At 36.9% G+C, this 24,065-nt stretch overlaps 2 protein-coding genes across 12 annotated transcripts in view; one reads left to right on the top strand and one right to left on the bottom strand.

Annotated features, from left to right (window-relative positions):
* The first annotated feature begins 10,467 nt into the window (after positions 1-10,467).
* On the top strand, positions 10,468-15,258 carry PDCD5 (programmed cell death 5). Its single transcript, XM_054840638.1, has 6 exons — positions 10,468-10,573; positions 11,755-11,795; positions 12,979-13,040; positions 13,486-13,577; positions 13,819-13,890; positions 14,275-15,258. Exons 1-6 carry the CDS (start codon positions 10,508-10,510, stop codon positions 14,320-14,322), a joined length of 381 nt encoding a protein of 126 aa, XP_054696613.1. The 5' UTR covers positions 10,468-10,507; the 3' UTR covers positions 14,323-15,258.
* A 1,522-nt stretch (positions 15,259-16,780) lies between these two features.
* ANKRD27 (ankyrin repeat domain 27) overlaps positions 16,781-24,065 on the bottom strand; it is a 57,449-nt gene continuing 50,164 nt past the window's right edge. For 7 of the 11 annotated variants that reach the window (XM_054840630.1, XM_054840631.1, XM_054840629.1 and 4 more), the window contains 6 exons: positions 23,655-23,774; positions 23,405-23,566; positions 22,277-22,385; positions 21,421-21,502; positions 20,784-20,856; positions 16,785-18,923 (listed from right to left, as the gene is read on the bottom strand). In XM_054840630.1, coding sequence (XP_054696605.1) covers positions 18,648-18,923; positions 20,784-20,856; positions 21,421-21,502; positions 22,277-22,385; positions 23,405-23,566; positions 23,655-23,774 — 822 coding nt within the window. In that variant the 3' untranslated portion in view covers positions 16,785-18,647. Of the gene's footprint in view, positions 18,924-20,289; positions 20,371-20,783; positions 20,857-21,420; positions 21,503-22,276; positions 22,386-23,404; positions 23,567-23,654; positions 23,775-24,065 lie in introns of all 11 variants that reach the window. The other 4 variants (XM_054840635.1, XM_054840625.1, XM_054840628.1 and 1 more) reach the window with 4 other exon arrangements.

Here is a 24,065-nt window from a genome sequence, read left to right as displayed (position 1 = left end):
CCATTTTGTGGGATCATTTTAGTGAGTTCTCTTTTCTACATCTGCTAGGATTTCTCTCTGTAAAAACCTGTGAAAATACACATTTTGAAAGGTCTTTCATTTCTGCATCAAAAATTCAACAGACATTTTAATTAATTTAGACACAAATGTGGTTCTAACTGACTTTAAAGATGAACCTGATTCACGGTTTCAAATGCAGAATTCAACCTACATTATTTTAATCAGCATGTAGACAGAAAACTCAGAGATTGCACAAGGGGGGGGGGTTGGAAATTAGAGACTTTATACTGTTGTTTTTTAAAAAAATAAAAGGTTGTTGATTTTTGTAGTTCACTGCCCTATGGGAATCGTAGAAAAATACTTGAGACTCTAATCCTTTTACTAACTTGCAAATTAGTGGGAATCTATATTGGTGCCCTGGACACTTGTACAGTCAGAATTTTTCTGACTTCAGCCCATCTCTGGAAGTCCTGACCACTGACTTTACAAGCTCCTCGGCTCTTCTACCTCACCAGTTTATTGAGATAGCAGATCTAGAGAGTAGATCTTTACACATCGTTTGCTTTCTTTTTCTGACTGTTCAACAGCACTCTCTGAGGTTACATCAGGGTTCTCTGAATGTTCCGGATCATTCTCTCATGTATAGCAACACTCTCTATTTCTGCTAGCCCTAATTTTGGATTTGACAGTTAAGAAGCACCAGTTCTGACACTAAAGCAAGAATTCTTTTCTTGCTCCCACCTTGAATTACCTGTGTGCATCTTTTAATACAGTAATTAGAAGCTTCCCTCTTTTTTCTCTGCAAAAGCCAGGACTTAAAACTCTAAGGGTACACCTACGTAGTCTCCTGAGCAGGCTTACAGGCTGTACAGATTGCTAGCTTGCAAGCCTGGAGTGCAAGGGAAGCATAGTTTTCAGAGATCTCACATGACCAAAGGTATCTAGTGGTCATATGCAGCATCAAGCACAACCGACCTGCTGGTTACTGAGGTTCACCTGTGTGATCAGGTGATGGCAAAGCAAAGACCAAATCATAATCTCTGACAAAAATTATTAATTCATGTATGAAAATTACTGAATTATAGTCTTTGTAATTTATTGACTTATGATATTAATGTAATTTTTAAAGAAACATCATGCTAAGTATTTGATGCAGAATTTTGATTTTACAAATTAGATCTCCTTTAAAATATGAACAGGAAACATTCTGAGGAAAATCTTGCCTTAACCTGATGGAACTGCACTGTAAACATTGAGGCAGGAGAAAAGAATGATGCTAATCATTCTCCCTGTTTTACACATACCTTGTAGCTGAAGGGCAGGATGGCTTAGGGAAAAGTGGCACAATTTACTTTGCTTTTGATCAAAAGGCAAATTATGCCTGAAGCAGTAAGCACTCTTGACTGCCGCATACTCAATAACTGGCTTTCAAAGGCAGAAAGGGGCTGGAAGTCCCCTAGGACGTTTTACTATAAGTAACTATAAATACATATCAATAACAGAATTAATATACCCCTCTGGAGCAAGCTGATGTGTATGTCGTCTGGTACACCTGACAGAGATTACTCTCAAGCACTCGTTTAAACTTTCAGGAAAGGTTCTGCCCTGCTGCATATCTAGATGAAGGAAGCTCTTTCTACACTATTTACTTCCCAGTCATGATTCTGCAATTGCCTTGGCACACAGCTCTGCAGGATCTAGCCCAAAGTGACAAGATAGTCCCTGTGCTATTTTAGATGTTTTGTACATTGTCACTTTTTATAACAACATTTGTAGCTCCATTTGCTCAAATGCAAGTATAAGTGATAATCCTTTCCTGTATAATTTTGCAAACTAAACCTAAATTATTCAGAAGTACAGCTGCTGTTGTCTAATCCTTGCTAGCTCTTTATGCAGCTTTCTCACTATGCTTCACAATTTTTTCTTGGAATCTAGCAGTCGAATGAGTGCAAGAAACACCTTCTGTCATGTTAAAAGCAGAATCCTGCCTCCAAAACTGAAAAACCAATGACATTTTCAATCTCTCAGTATTTTATAACAATTACTTTCCAGTTTATTTCACTCAGCTGGAAGACCCTTTCTGCTGTTAAGCATAGTGTATTATCTACAAGTCCAAGAAGGTTAGACTAAAGGTTTTAATTACAACAATCTATGTAAATGGGTGAACTTCTTATGTAGGAGGTGCTTCTGACAGCATAACTTATAATCAAATTGAATGAGCTATACATATATAAAAAAGTGAAGTCTGAGGTGTGTTGAAATCAGACAATACAGTAACAATAAATTCTCACTGACTAACACTGTAATGGCATATTCTGTTTTCCCTGGCTGGTGCCTTACTACTTACCAAATTAATTACATTACTAATATTCTCAATGAACAGCTTGAAAATCTTTACAGAAAAGCTTTTCTTAAAAATCCTAAGTTTTCACATGAAAGTTTTGCTATTAATCAGAATTTTGACTTATGTGACTGACACAGAAAAAGTAATTTCCCTTTTTTTAAAATAATGACTTTTATAAATGACTTCATACCTCTCCCTAAACATGCATTTTTCTCAAAACTATGCTTCATCCCTATAACTGCCTTAATAAAACATCTAGGTGAGAAACAGACTGCTGGTTTTGCATTCAATACATAAAACGCAATGAATGCATATGCCTGACATTAAATCTTAGTAAACGTTGCTTAGAGTATTTTTCAATTATTTGTATACATGCAGTAAACAGAACGAATCAATTCATTCTTGCTTGTATTTCCTATTTATAAGCATAATGCTCCAAAACTTCAGTATCTTTTGTTTTGGTCATCACATTTCTCTGTGTTTCAGAATCTCAAACTCTTTTCACTTCAGCAGAACTAATCAGAAGGACACAATTTACATTGTCAGAATTAGCAGATTTGGCAAAGAAAACACATCTGATTCAATTCTGCCCAGGTTCCAGCAGAAGCTAGGCAGGTTACTGGTGAACTTCTCAGCATCCTGCCTAGAGGGCTGTTGAGAAACCCGGTCTTCCAGTTCCTGCAGTTCTGGGAAGCACATCATATGGACTGCAGCCCCATGGCTTGGGATGTTAAGGCCTCCAGGGTCTGGAGCAGACAACAGCTACAAAATCAGGGAGCCCACATCTGCCAAGGTCAGTAGCTCTGAAAGCCACAGATGAACTGACCTAGATCCAATGTAACACTCTTTCATAGAGATTTTCTAAATTTGAGAGGGGTTTGCTCCTAAGTGGTACAAACCACATTTTTAAATATCACACATCAGCACATTTAACAAAAAAGTAATTACAACAGGTTTATATAGAGCATCCTTTGAAGATAATGTTTCTTTAAATAACTATGAACAGTGTGACAGTACCAAACCCTGGTATCTGTGCTCATTTGAGGTTTCTTATGCTGTACATCAGAATTAGCACGTCAGTCAGATTGACAATTATTGTAAGAAATATTCAGGTTTAGTTAGTAATAAAGAATATTATACTACCTACAAAAGCAGAAACTACCTTTAAAGTTTTCAAATTAATAGCTCATCTTCATCTTTGAAAATTAAAGAAGCTCTTGAGTGATATAAACCTAAACTAGTATTTCAGTCTGGCTGACTTCCACTTCAAGCTCTTACATGTTAAAAATATTCAAGCATATTATTGCTGGCAATTTAGAAACCAAAGCTTATGGCTGCAATCAGGGCATATGGAAAACCTATACAAGGGAAATACAGAGAAAATTTTCTTGTTTCTACAGCCCAAGGAACAAGTAAGGAACAATGCCTTCATGAAGGATTCATCATCTTCCTTCATGTTATAGGAGGGTGTGGTGAGACACGCTGAAAGCAGTCAGCCTACCTCTTATTTAATTCTATTGTAAATATTTCTAGGTAAAAGCCTGCCCAGGCAGCAGATCACCTGCTTTCCTTATAATAATTTTAATATTCAATTTTGTCCTGCTTCCACAACCCTTTCTTCCAACAGCTGTTGACTCACACGTGTGTGGAATATCTAAAATGCTGCAGGGGTCAGCTCACATTTTCTCACCGTACCTTGACCTAAGCAACAATAAATGACAAAAGTCAAAAAGGAGCAAGCACTGCTTTTTATCTCAGTCTCACCTTTCCTTTCCCAGCAACAGTATTTTGATCACTTTCCTCTGTAGCATTCTGTGCAATCTGGCTTCCGTTTACTCTTCTGTCTCTCTTTTCATCTCCTTTTATGAAACAGCAGCCTAAAGAGGTAACCGACAGTGAGTTGAAGTGGGTTAACTTAAACATTTTTAACATGCATCTTCTATTCCATGGGCTCTTAATTAAATAAATAATTAGAGCCAATTTTGTTCCATACCATTTAAAGCAGATTCTCTTCCATAAGCTAGAGCAAAATTTAATAGTTGGAATGCAATAAATACTTAACTATGAAAAAAAAAGCAAAAAACCCCCAAATCTAGTGTAGTTCTTGCACCTGTGTCATTTCCAAAATGAAGTAAAAAATAGCAATACTTTATCATCATTACTAAAGAAAGCAGATACTCAATACACAGGAGAGAACTACTAGGTTAATGTATTTGATTTTTACATGGTAGTATCTTTTAATAAAGCCACACTTCAAATTTATCAAATTCAAAGGATATAGAAGGGTTTGTTTGGGGTTGTTCTGGGGTTTTTTTAAAGTAAAAATTAATTTTGGTGGACAACAAGGGTATGCTGCCATATCTAAATTTAGCAAGAGTTTTAAAACTCCTAAATTAACACTTTTAGAAAAATGAGAGCATCTAATATTATTACATAAAATAATACTACTGACAACTACAATAGCTTTAACTTAAAGAGATATTTCTAAATTGCCTACTCCCTACTATTCGTAGTTCAGTGATTTACTTGGGAGCTGTGGAACACATATTTCAGAATAAGCAATGCTCAGCTCCAAATACAGCTAAGGCAGAAGTCCAATTCTGACCTTCTCTTAACAGAAATGCTTAACGTGCTCAGCTAGGCTGAATACAATGGTTCTAGACTGTTAATACAGTTGCTCTGTTCAAGTTAATTCCTAGTTTGAATCTGAAATATGGTAAGAAAGTCCTTAAGAAGGGACAGTAAAATAGCATAGTCAAGATTTGTCATGAATCAAAAAGTGACTAAGTGCTTCATATTGTAGAAATTTAGCAATACAGTAAATACTGTTACAGAAGAATATGATGATATATTACAATTCCAAAAGAAAAATAGGAAGTTGTTTTAATCCATAGTCCACCCCTCACTTCATATATGTGCTGATAATGCAGAGTTCATGTTTTATTTGCTTTGCTGTGCTCCAGCTCATTAAACACAGCTGCTTCCTATGGGCACAAATACATATCCCAGAAAGAGAATGAATCAATCTCAGGTATAAGATTTTAGCCAAAAAAAGAAAGGCATTCATACTCTAATTCTTGACAAGCAAAAGTAAAAACATTTATTGCAGATATTTAAAAAAAAATAATTAAGGCGTCAAACCATATAAAGCAATAAAAATCACATTAATGGCTTCAGCCAGGTTAAAGTAAGTATCAGCACTTGTGTAGCAGGAGCAAATCCATAAGTGATGACAATCCTAAAGTAGGAAATATATACATATGTATATTAATTTCACTGGATTTTCCCATGGGCTGAAAGTTACACATCAACTTTACTTCGCAGGTGTTGGACTTAAGCGCTGATTCAGTTCCTACTGAAACCTGTAAGAGACTATCATCGACTTCACAGGTTCAGTTTATTCTTTGAAATAAAATGTAATAAAAAAGTTTATCTACAAAAATGTAATGAATAATATTTTTCCTTTTTTCATTCCTTTCTTCTGCAATCTGAGATCACCTCACATCTGACTCACATGTCGATGTCATTCCATCTCCAGATCTATTCTCCTGTACTTTCATATTATTGCAAACAAATTTTGTAAACCCATGACCCAGACTGGGCACAATGTTTCTCAAGACTGTATTTATTTACTTAGAGCCCACTACTCAGGCACCCATTCAGATTGCTGCACTGCAAACAATCTTTATTAGTCTTAATTTCCATTTAAGCAAAAACACTAAGGGGGAAATTTTCTATGGCTTCAGTAAGCTTTGGAATAGGCACGATGTGATCATATAACAACTAACCAGATGGTTAAAATTCACTGTTAATAATTTAAGATTATATATTTAGTTTTCACTGTTGATGTAGGTTTTTCTTCATTTCTCTCACATCAAATACTGAATTCAGGTTTGGGTTTTTTTACATATTACTTTTTTTAAAGTGTCTTCAGTTTCTGTAACATGGAAAAATCTTGCAATGCTTATTTTGAAGGCACTGTAATGTTTGCTTATTTTCTTTTAAATTACAATAGCAATGCTTATATGATTAATTTTTACTAGAATTTTAATTTAGGCCAGAGATGACTAAGCAAGGATTTCATCAAGCAAAGAATTCCAGTATATCTTCCAATCAGAAGTACTAAACATAGTTTGCTGAGTGTCATCATAGCTGTAGGTGGTTTCTTTATTTTATTTAGAATTACTTAAGGAAGGAGATGTTTTGTTCATTTGCTTATTCATTCATTGCCATTCTTCTGTTATTAATATAATATGATGTCATTTTAAGTATGATAATGAGGTTAATGTAAGCATTACTGAAAGAGATGCTTTATTTATAGTGATTAAAACCTCATGGAAAAAAATCAGAAACATTTCTTGAGCCCTCTAGTGTTTGAAATTAAGTCTCAAAGGGCTTGGGAAGGATCCTGCTAATCAAAATTAAAATCCTTGATATTTTTACATATCTCAAATAGAAATGATAACTTTTCCTGTCACTACTGAATTACTAGTGTACATGTAGTACATTATTACTTGCAACCCAAGTGATATTGAGCACTTTTCACAGCTGACAAATGCATTCTTAAAGAATACAGAGTGTTCCCCTTCAAAATATTATTTTTCTCCAGTCATATCAAAAATGTTATTATTTTAGTGCTTGAGTGAATTATTTTTCATCCATTTAAAAAAATAAATTCTGCTGGAAGACTTTAGGAAATAATTTTTAGATTAATGTCATTAAATTACAGAGGTATAATAAAAAAAGAATGAATCACAGTAACAAACAGAGTAACAAAATGTTCCTTTAGGGAACTGTCCTCTTTCCTAAAATATTACCCTGAATATTACACATATGATCAGCACCTGAGTTTTTAAATGGAGTAGATCATGGAGTGGCTCACACATACATCTCAATAAACCTTAACCAATGGAATGTAACAAAAATGGACATACACTCAAATATGAACACTTCCAGTTTCCCAATCTCAACCTCCCACCCACGTTACTACTTTTATGAAGGGTCTCAGTTCACACATCAGCTGTCCTCTTCTTCGCGCTCAGTCTTCCCATTTTCTGCCCTGTATCTTCTCTGTGATCTTTACCTGCTTATTCACCCCAACAGCCTTTACACCAACACTATACATAATAACTGCTAGCACCAAATGTTGTGAGCATTCAGCAAAAATTACTTGACTTGCTAACTACAAGACAGACAAAAATCTAGCTGATAAACACTGAGTATTGTTTAGGTGAGCTCAGTATAGCTACACCAGTCTAAGCTTACAAGATAACAACCAACCTCATGTTATTTAGCGAGGTTTGATGTGACTGATAATGGGGAGAATTAATACCATTAGTGTATCAGAATATATAAGACACAGTATTTCTAGAAGAATGTATGTCATGTTAATAAACAGCTTGAGATGGTTGGGTATCTCAAAGGATGCTACAAAAATACTAGAATTGTTACCACAGCAGTTGTGTTTAAATCAAACTTGCCTTTCACTGACAGGAAGTTTAACTCCTACTGAATTTGCTGGTATTCATATCTGAAATTTAACCTGATACCTCAGGAAGGACAAAATCGTAGCCACACAACACTATATAAAACTTAACTACCACAACAGAATCCTATTTTTTTACTTTTAAGCCCTCATTGGCCAAGCAACAAAGCCTAAGTTTTCAAACACCATTCAACTTAGGGGCATTCAATAGCCCAGTTTGCACTGGAAAATTATGTCTGTTGAAGTACCTCGAAATAGGATATATGAAAATAAGGCTCTTAAAATACTTTTTTTAAAATTATACACTATACATTTATATTAAATATATATTTATATTGTATAGAGAGACCAGTTAGCAGTATATTAACATTTTCTATTCTACACACAGTGTTTGTTATGTAATGTAGTTAACATAATTATATAGTGCTTATATTACATATGATATATAACATATACTAGGTTGCACTTGAAGAGATGCACAGTTAGAAAAGAAGCTTAAAAATAGAAAAAAGTCTTTTTAAAGCATTTCTCTTCTATTTACCATTCTTCATCAATATAAATGAAACACAGGACTCTGTGGACATATCAAATGTGTACAAAACTTTCAGGAATCCAATATTTCTGCATTGCAATTAAAAGTCCTGAACATTATAAAGCAATTCAAGCAGTATTGAAAAACCTGCATCTATTCTTTCACATTTTCACATTATGAGCTGTCCAGTTTGCAGAGGTATTGATACATATCTCTAAGCAGATGAAAAAGAAACTAGGCAGCTAACTAGAGAAAAATTAAATACAGTCTAAAGCACTGTGCTACATACCTCCAGAGCTTTTAATGAACCAAACTCTCCTTTTTTTGCTTCCTGAATCTCATATTGTAATTGACAATAACTACAATGTTACCTTCTCAAAACATAAAAACTCATCAACTGCTAGCTCACTGCTAATAAACTCATTTAAAACAACTTATTAAGACATAACCTTTAAGTGTGTGAGCAAACAATACGCAATCAAACACACAACACAAATATCTATAAAGCTAGATGAAGTATTAGGATTATTGCAGCTTTTTCTGACTAAAGCAAAGCATATGGCGGTATAATGGAGCATGAATTTACAGCAACAGAGATGTACGGTACAGATTAAAGCTTCATCTGTGAGAACATACTGCACAGCAAAAAAAAAACCCAACAATTTTTGTCTTTTCTGGTTTACGGCACGATGAGCAAAAAATACACTGTTGTAGAACTAGGGCTCCCTCTGCTGTTAACACGGAGGTAAAACCCAAAACCGTCCTTAAATCCACTAAAAACATGCTCCTGAAATAGACCCTGATTTTAAGTTTATCCCGGTATAAACATGCTTCTCAGGCTATCTGGATAGAGGCAAGTTTTTCAGTGAGGACTGAGAGGCTCATGTTATCCATTTGGAGCGTGCAGCATGGAAGGCTCCAAAGAAAATTAAGTCTACTCCACTACTAGTGTCTGCATTTATTGCAGGAGGTCTCAATCAAACAAGCCCTTCATACTTTTTGTTACTTTTAAAAACTACACCAGAACTATTTGGTAATATATCTTTATAGAAACCTCTATTTTTATGAAGTTGTGGGCTATTTATCCTGGTATGTCAAAGTTACTCATTTAACATGATTGAAGCTAAGTGAGTGTGTTGACAACAGTCGCTTTGAATTGCTATTAGAGTGACTTAGTACCGAGCTTGATGAAGGCCAGTACCTTCTGTCAGCTTTCTACACTCTTAGATTCCAGAGACAGGGCCAGACCTCACAGCTGAGGGGCAGGAAGCTGTATCATTTCGTGCTTTTTTTTTGGTCCCAATTGCCAGCTACGGATTGAACTTGGAAGCAGTAGTCCAGCACAGTAAATTATTTCCTGGGGAGTCACAGCTGAACAGAGCTTGGGGAAGCATCAGTCAATGTTGCACGTGTGTGAGGCTGAACCAAATCCTGCACCCCATCACCCACTTTTTTTGATGAAATCAGAGGACCTATAGGAGACACAGCCAAAGTGCAGCCAAGGTCAGTGGCTATGGTAACAGCAGTAGACTACAACGACGCAATGGACACACCAAACCAATGCTGTTTCTATCAGCCTAGTCGCAGCTTACCTGGCACAACACAACCATTCTGCACTGCGTCCTCACAGACAGGAGCCAGAGAACAAGCTGGCCTAGCCCAGCCTGATTCAGGCTCCTCGTGTCAGCAGCTCTCAAAAAAGGGGCTGTGATTTCCCCCATTTTCTCTTCACAGCTTCACTGCTGCTACAGCTATGGCCACTGTGCCGGAGACATGAAACCACAGCAGGCTCACCAACCTGACAGACCTGGAAACTGCAAGGAACAGGCAAGCTCCTGTTGGACCACCAATCTGGGTGAACTACTGCAAGGAGCAGAGCTGAGGAGAGCCGGGGATCAGGGTTGCCCACTCAAACCCCCGGGGAGCACTAATAACCACCCGGCCCGTCCATACGGCCTAGGCCGGGCAGGCGCCTCGACAAGGAGGCGTCCGCCCCATGAGGCGAGGCCGGGCTGAGAACCACCGCCCTCAGCGAGACCCCACCCCGCGCTCAGCAGCGCGTTCGGCGGTGGATTGGTAGCGCCTGGCGTGGCGGCGCAGGCGCAGTACGGCGCGGACGCTGCGACTGCGCGACCGCCCCTCAGTCATGGCGGACGAGGAGCTGGAGGCCCTCCGGCAGCAGCGGCTGGCCGAGCTGCAGGCCAAGCACGGGGTAAGGCGCGGGGGCGCCCGCCCCGCCGCCGTCCCGGCAGTGCCCTCGCTCCCTGCCACCTCGCCGGGTGCGTCAGGGTCCGTCCCTCCGGCCGAGCCTCTCTGGGACGTGTGTGGCGGCCGTCTCCCAGGAAGGCAGGAGGGGGCACGGGGGAGAGGAGTGGGGGCGCGCCTTGGGGGAGCCTCTCCGTGAGTAAAAGCTTCGGCTCGAGGCCGGGGAGGGAGCGGGAAGCAGCCCAGCCACCCCCGGTGCTTTGGCTGGAAACGCCGCCGACTGCGGCTTCGGTGACCGGCCGCAGGTAGGGGGTGAGGCCCGGCCGCCCCCCCCACCCCCCACCCCGGCCACCTCCTGCTGTATGAGCAGTCATCGTCCTCAGGGCGCGCTGGGCAGCCCCCTGCTACCTGCCTGGGCTGTGCCGGCTGCTGCCAGGGAAGGTTCAGCACATAAGCATTCCCTCCCCTGAGCCTTCTTCCACACCGCTCACAATCTTATGGATTACCATCATCAGTCTTTTGAGTCATCTCTGTTTTTAGAGCTGAAGTGTATCAGCCTGTTCCACTGTTCCTGTGAAAGGATCTTCCATACTTGTGATCAGCCTTGTTTCCTCTCTCTGCAGGGTTTCCCATTCTGCTTTCACACTTTGAAATGTTACCTATAAAATTTAAGGTGCAGATTCAACATAAAGTTCATTTTTTTTCCCCTCTTTTTGTTATTTGCTTCTGAATAGTCATCTCAGCTGCCTATATGAATCCCAAAATACCGTGCTAGGATTGTATTTTCTTCTGTATAGATAAATACAAAGTGTTAGATTGAATTTAATTTGTCCCTAGCTTACCTTAATGGGTTTAAAATGCTTTTTTTTCTGTTTCCTGGGCTTTGGGAAAGTTTATTATCTTTGACCTAACAGGAAGGCCTTTTAATGTCCAAACCTACAACAATCTGTGGATAGATCCAGTAACACTAGTCATCACGCTAGTTTGCATTACTGCTTTGTGAGGAAAGCACAGTATGGCATATTTATTTGCTATGGCAGCAGATTCTTATTTTCAGGACCTTGTCCACAGTCAGGCGAGTTTAGCAGGAAGGTTTAGCTTACATTGTACTCTGCTGGAATATTTAAGCTTACTGTCCTGTGTGGAATGTTTTTGGATGATCATATTTATTCTGATCTCATTCTTTAGGATCCTTCTGGTGATCCATCGCAACAGGAAGCGAAACAGAGGTATAAATGAGAACTAATGACTTTTAGTTTTAAATCTAATTGTTTTGAACCTTTCACTTTTTTTTTGAGTATTTAATTTTTTTGAATACTCACCTGATTTTTTTGTTGTTGGAAAACACAGCAACAAAAAGAAGCTGAAATGGCAAAGATTTAATCCAAGGATAGCTAAAAATCTGATGGATCCAAGTGTGGCTCCCAGGCAATGACTCTATTGGATGGTCTACCACAGAGGTGTCAGGTGTTCTGAACCCTGACTGGGGTGGGAGGGCGTGGAGGAAAACAGCAGTAGCAGCTCATTTTTACTTTGGGACTCAGCTAAGTGCAATAACCTAATGACCCTTAGTGATATAATAGGATGCTTTTGGGAAGCATCATCATTCCCATTGTCATCTGCTTCTGGAACTCAGAAACCTTGGCTCTTCAGGGTTGGTAGGAGTTGGTCCTAAGAAAATCTTGAAGGCTGGCAGAACTCTTCCCAAACTGCAGTTGTGTCTGAGTGACGAGTTTGGGTTTGGTTCTGTTGGTGCAATGGGAACATGCTTTCCTAGTTGATTTGATTTTTCTGGGACATCTATTGCAGTTAAAAATATGAAACAAAATAATTCATGTCAGAGCTTAGTGCAGAAACAGTGTTTAGTATTTGCACTAAGTAGAAAATTGAAAATAAGTATTTAAAGAGCAGGACTTTGCACACAAAGTTTGTATTAACTGAAATGCATAAACTAAAATGCCAGTTTGCAAATACTTAGTCAAATATTGTAAGTATATGAAGACTTATTGAAAAATTCTAAATAAATAATGAGGTGGTTCTGTCTTGCAATTGCATGGACTATTCCTTATGCCTGCTGTAACATACGCTGCCTTTGGTGAAATCCCACATGGAATGAATGCAGAATTTTACAGTGGGTAGCATGGCTTTTGTTTTTAAGATGTAGTAATAAGGTGTAACAAGTAAACTCCATCTTGATTTCTTGGAAGATGTCAGCTATGTAACTTTGTCAACATAGGTAGAGCTACCCATGACAGAAAATGCTATAAAAGAAATCATGTATATGTGAGGTTTGAAGGGACCTCAAGAAGTCACTTCCATGATTCAAAAGTCTTCTGTAGTTTCCTGGTTTGTGCATATTATTTTAGGTATTTGAAATCCCGCTTTTAATGTGTGGTTAATTTTTCATTGTAGGGAAGCAGAGATAAGAAATACTATTTTAGCTCAAGTTCTTGATCAGGCAGCTCGTGCAAGATGTAAGTATCCAAGCAATTTTCTAATAAAAAACTCTCATCTAGTGTATTCTCAAATCAAGCACGTATGTGCTTGTGTAGAGGCCAGACAAAAAATATTGTTGATGGGAAGATAAAACTATTACAGCTTTGCAGTTGGTGATATCAGTGATTGGAGGGGAGAGGTTAGCTTACATCTGAATGATGTTAATCAAAATTTTCTTTTTAATTAATAGTAGGAATTGTAGTGAGAGTCAAAATTAGTTAATCTAATTAGGAACAAATATTTAAAAGCAAGAAATATAACTATCTTGTATCTTTATATAAATGAAAATGCCTTTTTCAATTTATTTCATGACCCCGGCATGAAGAAGATGGTTTCATAGGGACATCTGTCACTTTTTAGTAACTAGTGAAGGTATTTGAATGTGTTTTAAAACAAAATGAACAGAACCTGTTTTTGTTGCAGTAAGCAATTTAGCACTTGTGAAACCAGACAAAGCAAAAGCAGTAGAGAATTATCTTATACAGATGGCAAGATTTGGACAACTAGCTGGAAAGGTCAGTGATGTTTTTCTAATTCTTTCTCACATATATTCATTTTCAAACCTAATTCACTCTAAAAAAATGGATGTTTTTAATATCTGTAAATTAAATAACTGAAAAAGGCAATCGAGAGCTTCTAAATACTATTATATAATTCTATCAAACACCTTTTATAAGAAGGTAAAGTGTGATTCAGTTGTTTGATACTAAGCACCTCTCAGAATAAGTTTATATGGCTTTTCTTTTGCTTTCCTAGGTATCAGAACAAGGTTTGATAGAAATACTTGAAAAAGTGAGTCAGCAAACAGAAAAGAAAACAACAGTAAAGGTAAGCTTCATTTCCTAAATATAATTTTAATTTATTATAAAATAGAGCAGAACATTGTATGTATTGCGCCATTGCAGTTCAGGGTAGCACTTAGTATTTACTGCCTCTCTTACGTGCACGGGTAAGTGCTGGGATTAAATCACAGCAGTCCTTATCAGCAGTGTAACTTAAGCTATTAGCACTGGGACGTCAGCGTTCTGTTGCGAGACAGAACCTGCCCTGTACCACAATGTCAGGTGGGGACTTGGTGGGGTCAGTTGTGATGGGGTGAATGTTCTGCTCCCGTATAACTTATTCATTGTCAAACGCGTCGAGTTTGAAAGGCTTGCTCTATGTTGGATTTACTGTGACCCTTCTATTTTCACTTCATATATTTCATTTTAGTTCAACAGAAGGAAAGTATTGGATTCTGATGAAGATGATGATGATTAAGACTACTGTAAGACTGCCTGCCAAACAAAAGGCCTGGAAAAAGGCAACATAGTTATCAGGCAGAATGCAAGATCTGAAAATGTTTACGCTTCACTTTTTTTTTTTATAAAAAGGCCAACAAATGAACTTGTCTTGTAAAATAAATCTGAGAAGGGGATTTTTTTAACTTAAATTTTTGTAGTATAAAAGGCCTGAGCAGTGCGGGGTTCCCCACTGCTTTGTTAGCATGAACATTTTGTTGCCCCTTACTCAGTGTGTAATCTATGCTTTCGGCAACTTCACACACTTAACTTGCTGCTATTGGAGATACCAAAACATGGGAAGGAGCTGTGTGTAAAGCTGGGAACAGCCACTCCATCTAGGAATTTAAAGACTTACCTCCAGGCTCTAAATCACAGAAGTGTTAGAAACCAGGTGTCTTGAGCCCTGGTAGGAAGCCCATCCAGCAACTCACTGGCTCTCACATCCTTACTGGAAATTTATAAAATAAAGTGAAGGTATCAAAGTAGTGTTTGGATCAGAGGACTTCATATCAGGCAGTCTGTAAAGAAACTGTAACCAGCATACCATTGAACTGTTTCCCTATAAAACTATCTCTAAAAAAGCAAGTTAACCGTGTAATACAGCACTGTTCAGACACTTGGTATCATATATTCTTAAAACTACCTCCATTTTTATCAAATGGCTGGAGTGTTTCTTACCTTGAAAAAAGACTGTTTTCCTAAACTTTCTGCAACTCCTGCATGCATAAAGTAAAACTGAACTTGTGCTACACATTTATTCAAAAATATGGTTATGGAAGTAACTAGGATAAATACTGTAACGTGCTGATAAACACTCTACCACCACAAACCCCTTTTCTGACATAATTTAACAGGAACATGTATGATCCCAACAGCAGTGTTTTTTGGAACAGAATAAAATTGTTTAAAGTGAGCATTAGTGGGTGTTTTTCATTGTGTGTGAATGTGGTTAAAAAGTATTTAAACAGTTGTTATTTCTGTTTCATTTGGACTAGACTGGGCATTTTGTTTATCTATATTTGTAATTAGGATTCCTTAACTTTAGTAATGTGATGGGTGTATGCTGAATTTCTTTAGACCAATGACCCCTTTCCCAGCGTTAAGAGTTTCAAGCCAAGGTGTGGTGATAGAGGGTTTAAAAGTTTTCCCATTGGGGCTGCAGATAGATTCCAAGCATCCATGCTTCACATTCCCATTCCCAAGTTTATCGAATTCTACTTAACAACAACATAAGCTTTATTGCCTTGCTGTTCTTCTAAAAAGGCTATTCCAGAATCTCGGTTGTCAAAATGAAGTAATGCTTTGGATTTGTTTTAACTTGCAACCTTTTGGAGGTTAAACTGGCCTGTACAGTAGGGGAAGCTTCCAGGGGTATTCCCTTCAAATCCTATTCCAGCTTAGCCTTTGATCATCATATCTTTGAATATTAAGGTATTTTTTAATCACAAGCTTGGTTAAGCATGTCAAAGGAAACTTGCAAACTATTTCATTTACCTAAATAATTTGTTAGTTATTATCTTTCCATCATGTAGATTATGGTGGAACTGTGGCATTCAAGTGCTTTTTTTTTTCTATACATACAGTGTACATCAAAAATGTCTGGAAATAAGCTTTATCCTGGACTGAACACTGAATAAAACTGAAGCATGGCTCGGTCACCTAAGTAGCCTCAGGTTCACAAGGACAACTGTTCTGATACTGTAATAGAAAACTCAGGTTAATTCTAATATATTTGTATTTTTTCTGTAAAAATCTCAAGAAAAAAATATTCTCCTGTTAGATGTCTTAAAAATACAGATTTTCTTAAAAAATACGGTAAGCAATATGCACCAAGTCTGCGTTAAGTTGCCATAGTAAGCTACTACGTTTTTTTCCTTGCAATTTGCTGTTTCATTTGGGAGGGGGAAGTTTTTCAAAGGCAAAGGCTACTTTAACACTTGGCCAATTTTTAAAATATAACAGTATTGAACAAGTTGTTTCCCATAACCTGTTGTATTCAAAATCTGTTTTTAATAGAAAAAAGCAAGTAACTAAATTCAGATTTCACATCCTCTCATACTTATCTCTAACCCTTTCAAAGTTATTTAATAAGCTATCTTAAAACCTGTTTCCAAAGCTCTTCGACCATACTATGCTTATTATTAAGGGTTAAGAAAAAAGACTTGATAGTGAACTTAGTGTCCTTCTAACTCATGTTCTGTGGTTACAGCAGTATATTCTGTACTTACACTCTTGTAGCATAGTATCACCAGTATTGAAAAGCCAATAAACTGATTTTTCTCATCCATATTGTCAAGAAGTCGTAAGAATCATTTCGATAAATGCATAGTATAATTAAAACAAGCAAGATTCTCCCTATGTAGTTTGGAAATCAGATGTATGAACATTTATTTCTATCTTAAACTTTCTAAGTAATATCTAGGTTATTCTTGCTACAGGTAAGGATAAGTGACTTCCTCTAGGTCATTTTTATGTCACAAGAAGAAAAAAAAATAGTTCGTATCTTTTTCCTCTTGGTCTTTTGGCTTGTAATAGCTGACCATCCATCCTACTTTTTTTTTTTTTTTTAACTGGGAAGGTAGAGCTAGAGAAGGAAGTTACATGAAAAGGTTCAGTTTCACCAGCAATTCTATATTGTACACCTCTGTGCCTTAAATCCAAAAGCACACAACCTAATCATAGTAATCCATGAATGTAGGAGGGAAGAAGGTCATATTGAACTTGAGAGTAAATTCCAACAAGTCCCTCAATTTACCCACAGACAAAATGTGAAGCCTTCAAATGCCTACAAAAACAAAAGCAAGGAAATCATAAAAGACTCAATGCTTTGAAAAAAGCACTCAAAGGAAACAGCATTTTCAACAGTTATTTTACTAGTTTTTTCTTTCCATCATTTGGCACAAATCCAAGGCACATTAGAAAATCAGATGAACTCATAAATTATTAGAAAAATACACACATGACCCTCATGTCCATATGTGCACTTATTGCACATTTTACCTCTTAGATTAAAAAATTATTTTAAAAAAAATCACCAGTATGTCTTCCACCTTTGTACTTTGCCAGGCAGTTTCCTAATACCACAGTTAAAAGAAACAGAATTATTCATAGAAATATAGTTTGTGAAATAAAATGCAAGCCAGATGTGATGAGCCAAGAAAAAAAAAAAAAAAAAAAAAACCAACCCTGCACTTAGACACCTGGCTTGTGCTATTTACACATTCTCCTACCATAACCCAAACAGTTAGAAAATGACGTCCAAATCTAAGCAGCCTTCTCATAGTTACTTGTGAGCTTTCGATTCTTCAGTCATCACCTTTAGGAATGGGGTAATACTCGGCCTATTCCAACAAATGCTTACTGATGTAAGAAGTACCTTTCATAACTGGAATTTCATCTTGTAAAAGAGCAGTCCAGAGCAGGCTCCTGAGCAGCTGTTTTGTCTGCAGATGTTGCCCAGGTTCAGAATCATGAATATTTGTGCATTTTTGCATGACTTGCTTTAGAGGAAGGGGGAAAAAAACCAACCAAAAAAACCAAAAACAACCCACAACTTAAATCAATTTTTGTGTCCTTACACACACTTGCTTCTGCATATTTTTTTGATTAGGCTGTGAACAGCGAGTCCAAAGTTTTTTCCCAGTATCCTGGCTCCTGTATAAACTTGATCTTGCAGATCCAATACAGGGGAGCATTGCAAAGAAATTAGCAAGAATTGCATCGCATCCCTTCACATTAATAGCATGTATACATATCGTTTTCCCAGCTACTGAAATATACAGAAATATATACTATAATGGTTTGTAACATTACAATAAAAATAGAGACATTTCAATTACCTCTGACAATAAATACCTTGTTATCCAATATATCTTTATATATATAAATATATATACTTATCCAATGTAGTGATAAAAACGGAAAATGTAAAAATTATTCAAAGACTTTTAAAAACAAAGTGGGTGGCTGAAAAATACAATTTAGGGTTTGGTTTGGTTTACTGTTACATATAATTTTTTAGTAAGTGCTAACTATAATAGGAAAGTAATTTTGCCATCTACATCTCGGTACGTCTCTGTTGAGATCAGTAATGATCTGGCTGTGTAGTTACCTCCAAGATAAACAGGATGCAGTCTTCAAAAAGTGCTAGGAACATTCCATTTCTGCTGAAGAGTCATCCTTGCATTCTGTTCTGAAGGCAAGCTTGCAAGCGTCACTGAATTCTTCGATACACAGTGAAGGGTTATTGAAATTAACGCCACCTAGTTCCTCAGCTTTTGACATCAAATTCGCACTTCCTTGTCAATGTTTTGAAAGCAAGTCATCACAGCAGTCTCTTGATTGTGAAATACTTGGATTTACAGGGCTGGATAAACTATTATCGTTGACATTCTCCGCTGAAAGTGGCACATTAACAGTGTGTCTTCGGTGCATTAATTTACTCCTGTGAGGAACTTCTATCATGTCATCATGTTCCACAAACTCACCACTGCATCCTGTGTCAATCATCTTAACTTTACTCTGGTCCAGTGTTTCAACAGATTTTAACTTGGTTTTATCAAAGCTTTTAATAGCTAACTGTGAGGATAGAAAAAGGGTACGTTAAAATCATTGTCGACTTTCTTCATTACAAAGAAGTAAAATGAATACACTGTTTCTTGAATATAGTTACCACATTAATTTCATGGTATTCTTTATACTGAGAACACAGCCAAGGATTAAAAATAATTTGTAGGACAGTAATTATATTTGGTCTACACATGAGAAAACAAGAGAGGCTGACCTGCCCCAGGCTACATAGACAGTACTAGAACTGCAAAGATAATGAAGGCATTCCAAAACTTATTTTCACTGCACTATCCCTATATCATCCTAACTCTTCTAAACACCTTTTGTGATCAAGTCTCAAGGTACTTGAAATTAACAGCCATTCCTTTTACCATTAAGAAACGTGTAAGTTGTAATGCAGACAGGCTCAACCAGGCACTGCTGAAAGCAAAGGCAGAACCTCCCTGCTCCCAGGTCTTACCTGTCAGGGAAGAGACACCCACCCTCCCACCCCCCTTAAAGACTCTTTTTGGTCATTACAACTATTCTTATCTTCCACTTCCATATCTGCTCCTGATTTTTCCTTTTCAGGGTGGGTGGCTCTCCTTGACTACTGGCCACTCTGCAAATGTTAAAATAGCTAAAAGAAAAAAGAGAATCCAAGCATGCTAATGACAGATTTTCTAAGGTAAAAACTAAAGGCAGAAATTAATTATGATATCCTTTTACTGAAATAATGACGACAATCTTGAAAAAGTCTCAGACAGAGATAATACATGTGTTTTTATATATACATAAAAACATATATATATATATATAAAATATATAACAACTTAAAGCTGTATGACTTGTAAATTCAGAAAGCCACTATAGTCACACATGGCTGAAGTGCTATATATCAGTCACATATTAGTTTTTTGACAACTGCTGTACTTGCATGACATACTCTGCCTTCAGCAAGCCACAATTATAAAATCTAAATCCCATGTTTAATTACATAGTGGGATATTATCATTAATACTAGAAAAAAATTAATAAAATATTAGTTTTATAGCATTAATTTGGCATTTTCAAGGCTCTTTGCAAATGTTAAATCTCATAAGGGCTCTACGAAATAGAAGAGTATTCCATTTTCTAGATGGAGCTGAGCAGCAGAGTCTGCATTTCCAAGGCTATGTCAATCTAATAGCGGGCAGCTTCTGAACTAACCTGGTAGAAAACTGTTTTCTTTTAAATAGGGTAGTTTTTCTCTTGATTTAGTATGCTGAAATGGCTCAGCAGAAGGTCCAATGAGAGTCAAAGCCAGTGGAAAGGAGGAAGAGAAAGCACACGCTCTGGGTGGAGGGCCGCATCCAACAGTCAGATTGGCTTCGGGTGCCATGGTACCCCCAGCCACAGATGAATTGATTACACCTGTTTGTGTCACAGCTGACAACGCAACATGCAGTTTGCTGTCACCCTTGCAAACAATCTCCTCCTACAAGCAGACCTACCACACAATGCCCAATTTTAATCTACTGAAAAAATTCTCTCTTGTAAATACCATCTCTGCTTGGCTACAGCTCTGATAAGCTGTAGACTTTTCAAGCCTTGGCATAACCTAGATTTTGCTAGACATGACACAGAAAACAAGACAGAGATGAAGCCTGCAATAAGAGGCTTAAGAGGTTTAAAAGTAAGAATAAGATGTTTAAGAGGTGTTGTAGTAGCACCACTGAAGTTTGACAATGACAAAACATTAGCAATTTAGCAGAAAAGTCAGAATTTTGGGGATTCACTGACCACCACTAGCAAAGAAAATTTCCTGGTTTACGTATCTATATTAATAGCAGACAAAACAAACAGATGTGCTATATTATACAAATAATTCGAGCAAGTAGTTCCACTTACCTGATGCAATAACTGATAATCAAAATTAGGGACGCTTTTATCTCTTGTTATTGTTCTCCGTAGATGCTTTGCTCTAAAAAATATTTCAAAGAAATTAAATTTAACTAAGTCTTTCTACAAAAGTCTCAATCACAGAAAATCCACAAGGTGGCCCTATCTCAACACAGAAAGGCATCTGACCTCTCAAAATGACAGCCTACTAGTATTTCCTCTATTTTATCACAGAACATACATTAACGTTTAACATACATTAACGTTTGGGCAAAACCCAACCATTGAGTGAAGCACTAAGATAATATGTTTAAAGCAGTCTAGCTCTGAAATTCTTAATTTATGGTACACCAAGTATTAGTGCAAAAAAAATTTTAAACAGGTTTGCAAGTACTCCTTTGTCAGCCAGCTTTTCCCTCCTGCTGCTCAGCACATCACTGCTGTTCACCACCAATGTATATGTCATGCCTACAACATCTGTCTGGTGACATGAACATGCATGCCTGGAGGATTAAAATCTACTGTCAAATTAGTCATATGTGATGTGTGACAATGCTTGACCCGCTTTTGGGTTTTATTAACAGTTGTATGTTTGTTCGCTTATGGGAAACAATAAACGTACTTCTGAGGATGCTTCTATGCTTACTTGTTAAATCTGTTAATTGATTGGACCAGTTGAAGTTGTCTGCTTATAGGATCATCGGCTTTCTCACATGGCTTAGAATTCACTAGGGGTTTAAAAGAACAGGCAGCTAAAATTACAAGAGTCATGCTTAAGTATTAAAAAACCACAGTTCTGAATAAATGTGGTATCTACTGACATTAGATTTTAAATTTTACAGTAAAACTCTAATAGTAATAACTTGAATCAGAGTCACAATTTATCTTTGGAAATTTTAAAGCATTTCAAGTCACAGGAGTAAGCATTCTTAATCAGATTAGCATAACTGGCCCAGCTTCTGAAGAAACCATGTCATTCTGGACTTTGAGGCCCTTAATTCCGATCTTTACAAACCTGAACTAATTCACACACAGATGCTATACCATGTCTTTGTTAATATTACTTACTCATGTCTTCTATTGTTCCTTTAGAACTATTCCCATATTTGAAAGGACTAGATCAACTTTTGGCATCATCATACTGTGATTAATTTTGCTCTTCTATTAATGGAATATTCACAATCTTTCCTAGGGAAGCAGGCAAGAGTGATTTTGAAAAGCCTAACTAAAACTCATGGATGCTGAAATGGGCACTCGTGCTCCTCATCTTCCCTAATTCCTGCTCACACAGCCTCACTGTCTGAGTATGCAGCAATGTCATGAACATAATACAAAGTCTGCTACATTTAGTTATGGTATTTTAGGTGTTACCTGTAATACACACACAAAATAGTTGTCTGTTCTTTAATTATATCTCAATCAATTATACAAAATATTTGATGTAGTCACACATGAATTCCTAAATCCCTTTTTATTCATACCAGTGGAAATATGGCATGTACCTTTTTTTCTTATCTTGATAGCAGCATGCTGCTCACACTCCTTTTCTCTCTCTGCTGATGTACGTACATAGGTTGGTGCTGTTTCCAGCAACTTAATGATGTTTGAATTCTTAATTTTAAAAGTTTCCATTTTCATCATTATTAAAGAAAAAGAAAAACATCAGTACAATTTAGAAAAAAAAAGAAAAAAAGAAAAACAAAAAAAGAAAAAAAGAAAAAGAAAAAAGAAGAAAGAAAAAAAAAGAAGAAAAAAGAAAAAGAAAAACAAAAAAAAGAAAAACATCAATACAATTTAGGATTCTAGTCTATGCAGAGCATGTTAGTTAATTGCTGCCTAAATAAATGTAATGCACACAAAAATATCTCATTATAAATACAAACTTTAAATTGTATCATTTTGAGTACGGACAAAATCAGTGTTCCACAAGTTGCACTGTACCAGAGTGATGATTTTGTGGTCTTGACCTATTATTTTAAACTGTGTTATTGATGGTTAAGCTAATTTCAGTTTAAATGGTAATACACATGCTAAAATTGATTCCATACAGAATTTTGTGGTCATTATGCTACATCTCAGAGGCTATTTGAGCACATAAAGATAAGGGACCATGCATCAAATCATTTAAAGAGTGAAATAATTCTTTATAATTTAATCTTACATATTGTGTTATTGCTGTTAATAAAGGGGAAGGTCACAGTTATCGATGACAAGATAAAAGGTATCAAAAGGCATGAAGGGCAAAAGACGGTGGATGGAACAAGAAGATTGCTAGCAGTGTAACTCTTCAGTGAAAGGTGTTCGTTTTCCTACATTCAACATTTCTTCTGCTCTCTCTGCCATTACTAGCATAGATTATAACGTCATTTTCATTCACATATGTGCTTTCACTCCTCATCCTGTTTGTCTAGGATTTTAGAAACATAACAGGTTTCATGTACCACAGATATCATATTGTGTGTTGTACAATAAACAGGCATCTTAGTCTTTATATCATGCATAGTTGTTAAATACATAAGTCTTGGCAAATATCATTGCCATAACAAATAGTTATGTTTGGTTTCTTTCCTACATTATGCATATAGAACTTTAGGAAAATCTAACCTTAGAAATGCTCTTTCTGCACTTACCGGCTCAGCACAGTCTGCAGGGGTACAGTTCCTTTCGTTCCTTATGTGCGTCATTGCACCATTCTGAAGTAGCAAGTCCACCAGGGCTTCGTTCTTTCCTATCACAGCCTCGTGCAGTGCTGTATTTCCTTTGGCATTAGAAAGGTTAATAGAAGCTCCATGCTGGACAGCAAGATAAAATGGAAGTTATAAAGACAGAAAATAGAATTAAGAAATACTATCCTGAACATTCTGTTTTCAGTGATCTTACCTGTAACAACAAGGCAGTAGTCTCATACTGTCCATTCAAGCATGCATAAATCAAAGGAGTATTTCCATATATATCCTTTTTATTTTGTTTAGCACTGTAATCCATCAGACACTTTACCACCTATTGAAAGAAGTAACAACTCTTTAAGATACCAGCTAAACATATTCATGCAGTGAAAGTTCCCCTCTTTTTTTTTTTAAACATTTTTTTGAAATCTGGAATGAAAAAGAGATGAAAGAAAAAAGGATGGAGAAAACAACTCTCATCTTTGCCAAAGAGATGATAACTACAAGCACCTATTCCTATCAGACTAATTTTCATATTTTACCACACATTTTTAAAAAAAACCTTAAGCAACTGGAAGAAAGGCCAGAAAATAAAACTGGAGGTATGTGAGAAACATACATAATC

The sequence above is a fragment of the Grus americana genome, chromosome 13, assembly GCF_028858705.1.
Source record: "Grus americana isolate bGruAme1 chromosome 13, bGruAme1.mat, whole genome shotgun sequence".
Lineage (NCBI taxonomy): Eukaryota > Metazoa > Chordata > Aves > Gruiformes > Gruidae > Grus > Grus americana.
Note: the sequence above shows the minus strand (reverse complement) of the source record. Positions and strands in the feature narration are given on the sequence as shown.

Coding starts and splice junctions, on each gene's coding strand:
- PDCD5 (XM_054840638.1), top strand. CDS start 10,508: ATGGCGGACGAGGAGCTGGAGGCCCTCCGGCAGCAGCGGCTGGCCGAG. Junction 13,578..13,818: donor TTGGACAACTAGCTGGAAAG/GTCAGTGATGTT, acceptor TTGCTTTCCTAG/GTATCAGAACAAGGTTTGAT. Junction 13,891..14,274: donor AAAAGAAAACAACAGTAAAG/GTAAGCTTCATT, acceptor ATTTCATTTTAG/TTCAACAGAAGGAAAGTATT.